Raw genomic sequence first — 12,829 nt, 5'->3', positions numbered from 1 at the left:
TTGGTTGAAGTCAGAAGGAGAGCGGCCAATCAGCGGGCGGCAACTGCCTGGCGCGATGCTCGGCCCAGGGTTCGCGGGAGGGGAGGAGGGAGGAGGTACGGGAGTGGGCGGGGCTTGGGGAGAGAACCCGCGCTGATTGGTGGAAAGGGGAAAAGGGGCGGAGTCGGGCGGTCGCTGCGAGGGGAGGTGAGGAGGGGGGTGAGGTGAGGTAAGAAGGAATTGGGGGAGGAATTGGGGGCTGAGGTGTGGAAAAAGGGACTGGAGGGGGTGGGTGGGGGTGTGAGGGGGGTGTGAGGGGGGTTTGGGTCACCTGGAGGTGAGACTGAAAGGAATCTGTGGGATGGGAACGGAGGAACCGATGGGAAACTGGAGGCAACGTGGCTTCTCAGTGTCAGTGAGTGGTGGGGCCTGCCTTGAGGGTGGGAATGAAATAATATTCTCCCTTTTCTTTTAAATAAAGGAATTAGGTGAATATTAGAACATCAGAGAAATGGCCACACGCGTCAGATCGGTGAGTTGAGGGCTTCCACCTTACTGTGTGATGGGAAGGTGTTCTCATAGATAAGTCTTATGAATGAATCAGTGAATGAACCAATGAATCTCAAATATAAAGGCCAAAAGAAAGGCCAAAGAGTTCAGCACTGTGAGGGGCACTGAGTTGGTTCTCTTCCCCCTTCCCCAAGAGGTGCATGTATATAGGTTATAAATATGTGTGTATTAGGTTATTATAAATATGTATGTATTAGGTTATAAGTATGCCCTGAAGTTCATTTAAATAGTCTCCTCACCATAAATCTCCTCACCCATTAGAATACTGTTCTGCTTGAGCAAGTTGGGAAACGTTCATATAGAAAAGGCCAGACTTTATCAACTGTGGCTGGAGAAAATGGTGATGCTGCTGCTTAGTCAGACAGAGGGCGTTGTTCTGCCACAGTTTAAGGCTTTGGTTCAGTGCTGTGTGTAGTTTTGGTGTTTTCATTTTACAAAGGATGTGCTGGAATGAGAAGAGATACAAGTAACGGCAAGTTAATATCGATGAAAAGAAGCAACTGCCTTTTGAGGAGAGACTGAGCAGGTGGAGAGAGGGGACTGCATAGGAGAAGGGTATAATTGAGTTCATGAAATCCAGAAGAGGATGAGCAAAGCAAATACAGACATAGTGGGGCAGCACAAGGAGCTGGAACTCCTGGAGTGTCTGTAGACTCAATTAGGTTTTCTATATCATCTCTTCTCCTGCAGTCATCAAAACCAGAATCCAGTACCAGATACACAGTCAGTTCAACCCATTAGAACTTATATTTAATTTTTTAATGCTTTTAAGCGGTCTGTGTTTTGCATGCACAGTTCCAAGTATCTGGTTATGTCTTAACTGTAGTTGTTCCTAGGGTTAGGGTTGTTACATGTTCCTCATGCTCTAAAAATGGCCTTGTCCTTCGTAGATGTGGCAATGATACTGTTTTGTGTTACCTGAGTTGTGTGGCTGAAGTGAGTTCTGTGTGCTTCACATTAGGATACTGCTGGTGTACATCTGCTTGCTGTAATGCTTTTTTTCTCCCTGTCTTTGCAGACTGGTAAGAAATGTGCTGTCATCGGTGGCTCTGGATTCCTAGGCCAGCATATGGTAGAGAAACTGCTGGACAAGGGTTACTCAGTCAACGTGTTTGATATTCAGAAGAGATTTGACAATGACAGAGTGCAGTTTTTCCTGGGAGACCTTTGCAACAAAGAGGTACAGACAACTGAAAACTGTGTAGATGGGAAGGATGCAGTTTATACTAATGTCTATACAGACAAGCCTTATTTGAAACACTAGGAGGCCTGAAGGTCTGTGAAAGAGTATGTGTCTGTGTATCCCAGTATTTCCTGGTGAAGACAGTAGCCTAAACAGTTTTTTGGGGTAGCCTCATTTAGAATATTTAAATATACTCAATGTCTGCTTAAAGTGGAGAGGAACAGAACTTGTTTCTGGATTACAGTTTGCATTACTGTAAGCTCAGATAGACAGCCTAATTACTGTCACTGTTAGTAATTGCATGTAGGTACTGTCCTTGCTAACCTCCACTGCAAGAGAATGGCAGGATGCATTATTCATCGCAGTTAAGATGCAGTAAGATGTGTTGCCTTAAGTCATGCATGTGAGCCCTGGCATAAGCATCTGCAGGCAATGTGGAGAGAGGTCTCTGCACCACTATGAAGTGACATGTCTCAGAGCTGTATGGCAGCCAGCTCAGAGACAGACAGTGCCATGGGGTGCTGTTGGCTGTTAAATATATTGCATGCAGATTCTTCCAACTCCTCTCCCCCAGTAATTTTGAGTCTCATGTCTGCACTTGAGATCATTGTATGTGGTTAAGCTTTGATAGCCTCCAGGTCTCAGAAAGTTCCCAGGCTCTTGTCTGGAAAGAAAAGATGGTATAGTTCCTAACAAGAAAGATGCTGTGAAGACCAGAAAGGATAATCCTATTCCAGCTGTTTGCCAGCATGGAAGGAACTTGACTTGAAATTTAGCAGTTCTGTTTTCACAAGAAAAAGAACTGGGCTTTTATTTTTTTCCTGAGTAGTCACTGTTGTTGCTGTTGTTTCATTGCTATCTTGAGCAATATTTCTTCTTCTAGGCTTTACTCCCAGCTTTACAAGATGTTTCAGTAGCGTTTCACTGTGCATCACCAGCACCTTCAAGTGACAACAGAGAGCTGTTTTATAAGGTGAATTTTATGGGAACCAAAGCTGTCATTGAAGCCTGCAAAGAAGCTGGAGTGCAGGTAAGGGTAGAAAAGTTTGTGGAGCCTGTAAGTTGTAAATGTGAATTTGTGACTTTCTGAACCATAGAGCAGTTTCAGTCTGGTTTGGTAGAAGGGCAAATGACTCTGAGATACTGAATTCCTACTTGTTTTGTGGAAGTTAATTGTAGGAGAGCAAGAGTCTGTCCTTAGCATCTAATATATTCTCAATCCGTATTTGTCTCAGAAAGCCCATTCGTTGCAGTTTCCTTTACTGTGGGAAAAGTATCCATTAAGGTTGGTTTTATCCGACATTTGGGAATCCCCTAGGGGAGAACTGGCAAGTGGATTCTTTCATGCCTTAATGAGGGGGATGGCTGTAAAGGTAGCATTGCCTGCAGTAGAATTATTCCTGGCATCTTTTGCTTATGTGAATTCATTGACATCTAATGAAAAGGAGCACGTTTGTGGTACAATCTTAGTATAAATTGGTTTAGAAAGTCATTTACACACAAATGAAAGACAGAAGAAACCAGGCTTCTCTTAAGGCACGTTTTTTATATTGGTATGTTGGAATATCCTAAGTTTTTAGTCAAACTCCTACCACGTTGTCAGGCACAATGTCTGAGAAGATCCCTTACTCTGGGATCAGCACCTCTGAGTTGCTGCATCCAAAACATTTTGTACATTGTCCATACACAAATACAGACCTGATCATATTTAGAACTAAATAATATATAGAACTCCTAGCCTGCAGTGGTTTGGTTTTGTTTAATTTTAGCTCCCCTTCTTCAGGTTGCAAGCAGCTACAGGAAATGGGCCATGCAGTGTTTACCTTCTGGCTTAGTCTAGAGTCTGTTGGAGCAAGAAGTCCTGTTGGAACTTGCTGGATCTAGTTATCTTTCTATTAAAATGTAGATCTTGTTTAAAACCACGTGCTTGATTATCCAGACGTATCACTGCATTTCTGTTTTGAAACTGAAGGCCCATTTTTAGCCAACGAAAACATCCTGGATAATCATTCTTTTTTTGTTGTTGTAATCTGGCATGAGATTGTTATCATAAAGATGAGCGAAAACATTCACTGCATGTTAAATGCTGAACTCATTGCTCGTTAAATGCTAAAATATGCCCAGCCAAGTAGATGCTTGTGAATTTTTCTTAGAGATATTTTCCCACTGACTGGTTACTCTGGAGGCATGAAATATTTTCACTTTCTTCAGGAAGCAGTAAATGATGTGGAGTTCATTAAACAAGTGCGGGGTTATTCTTACCTGTGGTTTTAGGTCATCTTCTGTTGGCCTATTTATTTTAGACAGTTTATTCTCCATAGAAACATTTGATTATTATTGTCCTTACTCAGCTTTCATAAATTACCCTTTTGTCTTAAGCTTTAAACTGCAGTTTTCTTTTCACGTGCATTGCAGAAATTGGTGTTAACTAGCAGTGCCAGTGTTGTTTTTGAGGGAACAGACATAAAAAATGGAACAGAAGACCTCCCTTACGCAAAAAAACCTATTGACTATTACACGGAGACAAAGATCCTACAGGAGAAGGTATCCACCTGGTTTACACTACTACTTTCTATGATAAAAAGTGCCCTTTTGAAGTAGTCCTTGTATGTAGAGTGTTAACTTTTAAGAATTTTTCTTATGTTATTTGAAAAGAGCTTAGTTAAAAGCAGTGTAAAAACATCTGTTCATTTACAAGCATGACCACAGTGCTGTAAAGTGGACTAACAAAGTAGAAGCTTGTAAGTAACAGAGCTAGCCCAGTATTCTTCTTATTACATCTTTACTTTAGGTGAATCGGTAAAACTATTCAGTATTTATCTGCATGTGGTGTTTTTGAACAGCTGTAGAAAACCAGTGGAACACTTTGTTTGGGAACTCTGAGTAGAATTAAATCTGTGTAGCACTTGGTGCTGTCAGGGAAAAGGGAACACACTCCTAACTGCAATTAACAAGGCCCATGATAAAAGTTTTCCATTAATTGACAAGAAAAACTAGGTTGTTCAGTGCCCTTCTTTTCTAATGTCTGGAAAATTCCTCTGGACTTCATGGGGCTGAAGGAGAGTTCCTTCCCTTTGCCTGTAAATTCATTAAGTGTTCAGTGATGAAAAAGGAATAGTCACTTTTTCTCATTAAAGAGAAAAAGGAGATTAAAAAAGAGGAAGGATCATATGTAAATGTATGGATGGATAGTAGTTCTTCCCAAGTTGAAGAGGGAATACCCCACCTATTCTAGTGTTGCCATGGGGTTATATTATACTAACCTGTATTTTTCCTAACTTTTCTTTCCTTACAGGAAGTGCTGAGTGCTAATGACCCAGACAACAACTTCTTCACTACTGCTATTCGCCCACATGGAATATTTGGCCCTAGAGACCCTCAGCTGGTTCCCATCCTCATCCAAGCAGCTAGGAGTGGCAAAATGAAGTTCATAATTGGGTGAGCAAGGCTTAGTCATTCTCTAGCTTCTGTTAAACCTCTTTGGGAGGGAATAGTACAGAGTCAGAAGTGGTGTTATTGCATAAAATGATCTTCTGATATAAAAATAAGATAATTCATGATAACACATAAATCAGGACCCTTATCCTGAGGTGTTCAATGTCAGAGAAGGCAGGATTTAACTTTCTACACTGGCAGTCTCTTTTTTTTAGGAATATATTTCTGGTGGGGGAAAAAAAATGTAAGTTTTTGTAACTTTTCACCTGTGATCCAGGATTCTTCTTTCATAGCCCTCTTGTGTTAGGGACTCATGCACTGCAATGAGGAAGTTCTTGCATGAAGTGCATCAGTGGGGAAAGCAAACATAGCTTGCACTTTCTTTGCACAGTCTAAAGGCTTTTACTTTTAATCAGAGTGCTGAGATTGCTTTCTGTTAACTAATATAGTGATGGTGTTTGAGGGTCTGGTGAGTATGACAGTGTTCTTTGATCTTAATGTCATGAATATTAGATGTTTGCCTTGCTGTTAAGCCTTGCACAGCTTCCAGTGGACTGCTGAAATATTAGAGCAAGAAATAGTTCACGCTGCTCCTAAGGAGTTTTCTTTTAATTTGTATTACAATCTTGAAAAGAAATATGCTCTTTAATTTATATTAGATTTTTATTACATGCAGGAAGGTGTTCTGTGTACATACCCATGTGAATGAATATGTGCTTAGGATAAGAGAAGGAAAGGGAATGGGGCTGTTTTTTTGTTCTTATTCTTCTTTATATTTCACTTCTAGACTAATCTCCCAAATTGATCTGTGAACGGCAAACCTCAGTAAACTTGACCTTTCTACTTTGTCTCCACTTTCTTTCAGCTCAAACATGTTTTCCTCACTTGAGTTTCCCTACTGCTATAAAAACCTGCATATCCCATCCGAGAAAGCAAATAGCCATTCATCCATGAAAGTTGAAAGTGAAAAGTATTAATTCTCAGAATGCTGGATTGCAGCAATGTTGCTTTTGTCCAAATGAGTGTGGTGATGGTTTTGCAACAAACCATTTGTTTGATTTAGCTGGATTCTTGAAAGTGGTATGCACTTCTATTTTCTGTAGCTGTGTAGAAGTGGATTTAATGCAGTGGGTTAAATCTGTTTCAACTGTTTTGGACTGAATTTGGATTACTGAGTAAGTTTAAAATTTCATGAGCCAAGAAATTCATAATTGAAAGCTTGTCCTCAAGTGACTTTCCTTGTACTACTTACCACCGTGTTCCTATCTGTTCTGCTTCTGTGGATCACTCTGATTTTGGGATCTGCAGCAGGTTTTAATAGGGTACTATTAAGGAATATAAACTTTCTGGGGGTCTTAACAAGAACTGAGATGGTGTCTTTTCCTCTGCTTCAAAATGAAGTGCATTTTGTATCAGAGGGCTTGAAGTTGTGACGCAACACAGGGAGAAGAGGAATCAGATTGGCCTTCCAGTGTTTAAAGGGAGATAATAAACAGGAGATAAATTAACTTGATACACAAGTAGATAGTGATAGGGCAAGGGAGAATTGTTTTAAACTAAAGGGGGGAAGATTTAGTTTAGATGTTGGGAAGTTTTTCACTGTGAGAGTGGTGAGGTGCTGGAACAAGTCAATCAATCAGAGAGGTTGTGGAAGCCCCATTCCTGGAGATAGGTTGGTAAGGACCAGGTTGGATGAGGCTTGGTTTAGTACATGATCTAGTATTTGATCTAGTATTTGGCAGCCCTGCTTGCAGCAGGGGTGTTGGAACTTGTTTGAAAGGATGTCACGGATCACTCAAGCCATTCTATGAAATATATATAGGTTATGTGGAAGTCCTTTTGCTACAAGTAGATTTTTCAGCCTGGATCACCTTTGGGTCAAACTCTTTTCCTTTAATCTGTGCAGGGATGGGAAGAACTTAGTGGATTTCACCTATGTGGAAAACGTGGTCCATGGACATATCCTGGCTGCAGAACGCCTTCAGAAAGACTCTCCTGTGTGTGGGAAGGTAAGGAAAATGCATGTGTAAGAAACAGTTACTTAGCTTTTATGTAGTAAAGTACAGAGTAACAGAAATGTTAACAGATTTTCATAGCACTGTCATGTTCTGGGCATGCTTTCATGCGTTTGCATTGAGTTATCATTCAGTTTGACCATTTGTGAGTATCCTAACCTCTGGAATGTCAGAAGTAAATGGCTTTCATAGCAAAGAAGGGGTTCATTGCTTTTCAGCTGTAGTTGTAGGTTGGTGGGAGGTGGTTGGTGAAAGTAGTTTCTTGTGGAAAACGTGCTTGCAGTTGAGTGAGAGATGCCAGATTCCTGGGTGTGATCATGAGCTGGGCCATTTGAACAAACCATTTTTTATCTGACTTTTTGTCTTGTCTTTCAGGCATTTCATATCACAAATGATGAACCAATCCCTTTCTGGGCTTTCATGTCCCGTATCTTGACTGGCTTGAACTACGATGCACCCAAGTACTATATTCCTTACTGGCTGGCATATTACCTGGCCCTGTTCTTGGCTCTAGTGGTGTGGCTGCTAAGTCCACTGATCACCATCAAGCCCACTTTTACCCCTATGCGGGTAGCATTAGCTGGAACGTTTCACTACTATAGCTGTGAACGGGCCAAGAGGGACATGGGCTACAAGCCAGTGGTGAGCTTGGATGAAGCAATAGACAGGACTCTCCAAAGCTACCCCCACCTACGCCGTGCTAAGGCCTGAGAAGTCCTGGATGGATTCTTATTTCTACTTGATTTTCTTAATTCTTTTGACATCTTAAAGTGAGCACTGAAGCAAATTCCACTAATTCTGTGAAATGGAGTTTTCCAGAGTCATTCCTCCTCATCACTGTTATCAAATCAGATTTCTCTGGGTTGGAAAAAACTTAATGTAGTAGCTGTGCTAACAGTTCTTTCTTATGTGATTTGTTGTTAGGCAGCTGCCTAACCCTAAGGACTGTGAATTAACACCCTGCTGTGTCCTCTTCAGTCTGAGCCCCAAGCGTCAGCATTCCTTCATCTTTCCTCTCCAACCTTGTCCTCTGTTTTGTTGCTCTGGTGATAACAGCCACTTCTTATAGCTACAGATCCATTGATGAAATAGTTCACAACTGATTCCTTTTTGGGGTTTGGCTTTTTCAATACAGGAGTGATGAAATAGAGAAACTCGCACCAAAAAGAATCTCCATCACCACTTTTTAAACACTGAGATTGACTTTATTATTCTGGGACTGCATTTAGATCTCACTGTGATTGATGGGTTGATTTGGTCTCTTACTGAGGAATTGGGAGGAAACCTGAGAAAAGGCATATTGGGCTTCTTGTAAGGAAGTTCATGCCATTACTTCTTCAGGGGCATGGTTCTGTTCCAAAAGAATATAAATAAAATAAGAGAAATTCCTAACTTTGTGTTCCTTCTTTGAAAGGGCAGATCCTATTCTAAGCATCTCAGCACAGACAGGGTTTGAATCATTCCCTTTGCAGGGGGGAAGAAATCTTTGCTGTGGCCGTTGTTAGTCAGCACATATTTTACTGTAGTTTACTTGCTTCCAGTAGAAATTATGTTGATTGGAACATCTATTGCACAAGGCTATCATCTTGTCTGCCACGTTATTGTTGGTAATGGGTATTGTGTTGCATTGACCCCACAGAACATGGGAAATTCTTCCACAAGAGAAGGATTATAATACTAGGTTCACCAAGCTGCTTAGTTTGCCACTTACATTAAGTTTACTCCACAATCTTGCTAAGTGCTTCGGTAGCTTTTCTTTTTAAATGAAGAGCTTATGTTAGAGTTGGAACTTCCCAAAGCTCAGAACTGTGGGCAGTGTCTCTCTGTGTATTCATAATTGTGCCTGGCTCAGTGAGCCTTGACCTCATCTGAGAGCTCAGTGTGCTGCCAGAGTCCCATAGAGATTATGGGTTTGGTTGTTGTTTTTTTTTAAGCTTTTGGTTATCTTATTAGTAAAACTAGCCCCACTTATACCTGTGCAGTTTATGCCATATAAAAAGACACAATGGTGAAACCACACCTAGCTGAGAGTCATGGCTTTATTCCCAAGCTTTATAAAATGCCAGGTATCTCACCTTAAAGGACTAGTAAGGACTGAAAGTTTGTTTGTTCATGTTCTTCTGTCTGAAGCTGTTTCCAGGTTTAGTAATGCAGTCATCTGACTTTAAGCTTTTAAATCGCTACTGGAAGAGTGGCCTTGTGAAAATGGGCAGTTCAGTTGCACATCTGCCACATGCAGTAGAAGTACCTGGTGGTTTCGAGCTGGTAAGTACAAAAAGACTTTAGGGTGGAGCTGTCAAAGAGGAGATGGGTGTGATGCTGTTTGGGCTTATGGTGTGGTGCAGCACAGAACTTTAGGTCCTCTTTGTGAGGTAGGGATAACCGTGCTCACCCAGAAGAGGTGGGAGAGTGGGTCTGTACTGAAGGGAAAGGAGCGTGTACCGACTACTCAAAAAATAAACTGGTAAACACAGTTTGGCCTCTAGATGGCGTTTCCCAACTAAGGCTGCTTGGCTGCTTCTAACACTCAAAAGCTCTGTCAGTCCTTGGATGAAGCACCACTGCAGTTACTCGTCTCCCAGTGCATTGTGAAAGTAAATCCAGAAGGTGCTTTAGAAACAAGAGGCACTGGAAGTTCAGGTCTTCTGGACAAAAAGCAGGAGATAGTATTATTTCCCTCATGTCTCTGGTTAATACAGCAAGAGTAAGCTAGGTTTTTGCTTGTATGGAGTTAAGCAGTTTCCCAGAGCTGGGCATGGAAAGAAGCATTGCATCATGCCGAAGTTGGTTTGACTTGGTATTCCCTATGTAATTAGGTCAGTTCCCAGCATCTCTTCTGAGAAGCTGACAAGCTTCTGTTTTGTAGAGCAGAAATAAACACACGTTGTTGCTGTGGTAGAACTTGACATCACCATGCCTATAGCCCTGGCCACAACAGAGGAGGAACCTCGCTTTATCCATAGCTTCTTCCTACCCCTGATCAAGCCTCCTCCTTTCAACTCTGCTTCTTAACCCAGTAAGCACTCGTGCAAGTCCTGTCTTATGTTTTCTATGCAAACAAATGAGATCTTTGCCGATCTGCATTCTCCTGCCTGTAATTTTTTGCATGATCTCTCTTTGCAGCTAGCATCTTGAATGTGTCTTGTGTAAGCACGCAAGCAAGCAGGAAGCTACGAAGCAAAAATTGCTGTTGACAGAATTTCATTCCAAATATCTAGGGTCACATCTGCCCTTCTTGTTAGTAACGTTCAACAGGAGCTGCTGGAATCTTCAAAGACTTTCCTAGGACACCCTTGTCAGTCTCGTAATCTCATTCACTTTGCTTTCATGGCTTTTGCTGCAGCTCCTAATTTTGCTGACCTGAGATGATTTTTGGTTTAATGAGCAATGGAAGAGATATATGAGATCCTCAGTTTCTTTCCCTGGAGAAAAAGAAGAGGATGAAGAAGACGAGAGCTTCTCTAAATGGAGCTGAAGTAACTAAAAACCCCACTTCCCTTACAGAGAGAGTGTGGAAGGAATGTATGCACTGTAGGTGTGTTTCAGTCTGAGAGATGCCTTTCAGTCTTGCCCTTGGAGTACAAAGGAGGTCCAGTCCAGACACACCTTGGTGCCAGAAAGGAAAAATGTTGGCTTGGTTATAATTACTCAGAAAAAATAAGAGGAGCAATTGGTGAAAAAGGACAGAAACCATCTTGTATGTCCAGAGAGCACTGAGGCAAATTTGTGTCAAGCCTGAGGTGAATATGTAGGAGGTTTCAGGAGGAGAACAGTGTTTACATCATTCAGGCATACTGTTACCAGCATGAAAGCTCACTGTCTCAGTGCCTTGTGCATACAAGGACCTACCATCCATCACAGTGCTCAAATTAACCTTTAGGTGGAATCATGGAAGTGGCACCTTTTGACTTTATAGATCCTTGCATATTCGGATCTGGTGGTGGTAGTTATCTCAGAGCATCAGCTTTTAGCCCTACAAAGCCAAACGTGACGTGGATGGGCTGTACTCTGCTCCTGGAGAGAATTGTTTACCAAGTTTCATTAATGCTTGTGCAAACCCTTTGGAAGTGCCAGGTCCGCAGATGTATGTGATGGTGCAACTTGGCCCTTATTATTGGAGAAGGAAAGCTTCTTGTTTGCCTTAAAGCCTGGGGGTGGCTTGCTGAGCTGGCGATGAGAAATAAATAGGCATCTCCCTGCTTGCAACAGAGCGTGTTTGAGGGTGTTTCTGCTAGCAGATTGCATGCATTGTTTTACTGTCTTAGCAGTACCATCAGGCAGCTTCTCTTTTGCCCAGTGTTTACTGACAAGACAATATTATCTTAATTCTGAGAGCTCCTGCCCTCCTGTGTAGATATGTTTTCATGACTATGGGTGGTCTCCTGTTAAGATTATTTTATTCTAGCCTTAAATAGTCCAGTATATATGATTCTGTTCTGCTACCTGCTATTAGGAAGGTGAGGTCTGGCATTTCAGAAGCACTTCGTAATAACGCCACATGAAAAACCAGTTTGTTTCCCTTGCAACAAATGGGTGTAGCGATTTTACACCCTTCTACTCATCGCAGCTCTGCTCACTCTCTACTGAGGCTTTCTGTAACCCTGGTGAAGGCCCCAAATATTGATGTGTTGGGTGTCTTCCTTGTATGTTCAGTGCAAGGTGGTTGCACAGGGGAAACTATCTATATATTAGAGGCCAACCTGTCTGCCTGAGCTTCCCCATTGCTGGCTGTAGCTCTAGTATCCCCTTTGAGAAATCTCTTGTGTTTGGCGTTCTCTTCAGTTTGTGAATGGTTTCTGTGTCTGCAGCTTCCTTGTGTGATGTAATTCTTATGCCTTGCTGATCTCAAGTGATCTGCTTTGCAGGGTACAAAGGAATATAAAGAAGTCACATAAGCAGTGGTGAAATAAGCATTAAGCAGACTTAACTGAAACATCTTTCAGAGGTGCTTATGCTTTTCTTGTAAAGGAGTTGCAGGGAGAATCCATTTTCTTATAAAATCAGATACTACGGGCTGAATTTTACCTGTAGCTGTTAGAGAAAAACCATGTTGCCTAACTGGAGATGGAAAAAAGTTCTTCTAATCTGTTGGTTTCTCCCTTCGCTACTGGAGGAACATGTGTGCCTCTGGAGAAGGCTGTTGAAACAGCAGCACAAATCTCCTGTGTGGGGCTGGGCTGTCTCCAGCACAGCTGGATGGCTGCTTGACCGTACCTTTGGCTCATGGCCTGAGGAGGGAGTCCAGATCTACAGCAGGTTGGGGTCTTTCTAAACCAGACCCTGTGAATTTTAACCTTGTAAAGAGGGAAAAAGCCCTTCTTGAATTCTACTCCTGTACTGATGAAGATAAGGGACCTGACCATAGCACATTCAGGGTTTGCTCTGGAGGTATACAGGTGAATGCTGCTGTTTCCAGATGAGGCTGGTCCTGCTGGTGTGACTGAGCTTGGTGCATTTGTCCTAAAGTTTCATGAATATGTCAGTATTTAACCTATAGCTGCCAGTTTGGAAAAGCTGCTACTTCTTGCAGAGTTAAATTTTTCTTGGTCTCTCAGCACCAGGCTTGTAGTTGTTGCTGTATTATGTTAGTGAATGAAGGGGGCAAAAAAAGCGTGATTTCACTCCACCTACACACAGGCGTGTGTAT

The 12,829-nt window shown here is 42.0% G+C and overlaps 1 protein-coding gene across 8 annotated transcripts; it reads left to right on the top strand.

Annotated features, from left to right (window-relative positions):
• The first annotated feature begins 159 nt into the window (after positions 1-159).
• Positions 160-8,574, top strand: NSDHL (NAD(P) dependent 3-beta-hydroxysteroid dehydrogenase NSDHL). 8 transcript variants are annotated; one of them, XR_014945205.1, is made up of 8 exons: positions 160-208; positions 461-511; positions 1,568-1,729; positions 2,616-2,762; positions 4,148-4,276; positions 5,028-5,170; positions 6,033-7,176; positions 7,558-8,574. XR_014945205.1 is itself a non-coding variant. In XM_015860682.2 (8 exons), exons 2-8 carry the CDS (start codon positions 491-493, stop codon positions 7,891-7,893), a joined length of 1,041 nt encoding a protein of 346 aa, XP_015716168.2. In that variant the 5' UTR covers positions 160-186; positions 461-490; the 3' UTR covers positions 7,894-8,574. The 8 variants fall into 8 exon arrangements, 7 of the variants coding, with proteins under 7 accessions (XP_015716168.2, XP_085400851.1, XP_015716169.2 ...); XM_015860682.2 differs by having other exon boundaries at positions 160-186; positions 7,074-7,176; XM_085544725.1 differs by having other exon boundaries at positions 160-203; positions 7,074-7,176.
• Positions 8,575-12,829: the final 4,255 nt, after the last annotated feature.

Source organism: Coturnix japonica, chromosome 4 (assembly GCF_054131305.1).
Source record: "Coturnix japonica strain WE chromosome 4, WE-NBRP24, whole genome shotgun sequence".
NCBI classification, from domain to species: Eukaryota; Metazoa; Chordata; class Aves; order Galliformes; family Phasianidae; genus Coturnix; species Coturnix japonica.
The sequence above is the reverse complement of the archived record's forward strand: the minus strand, read 5'-3'. Positions and strand labels throughout refer to the sequence as shown.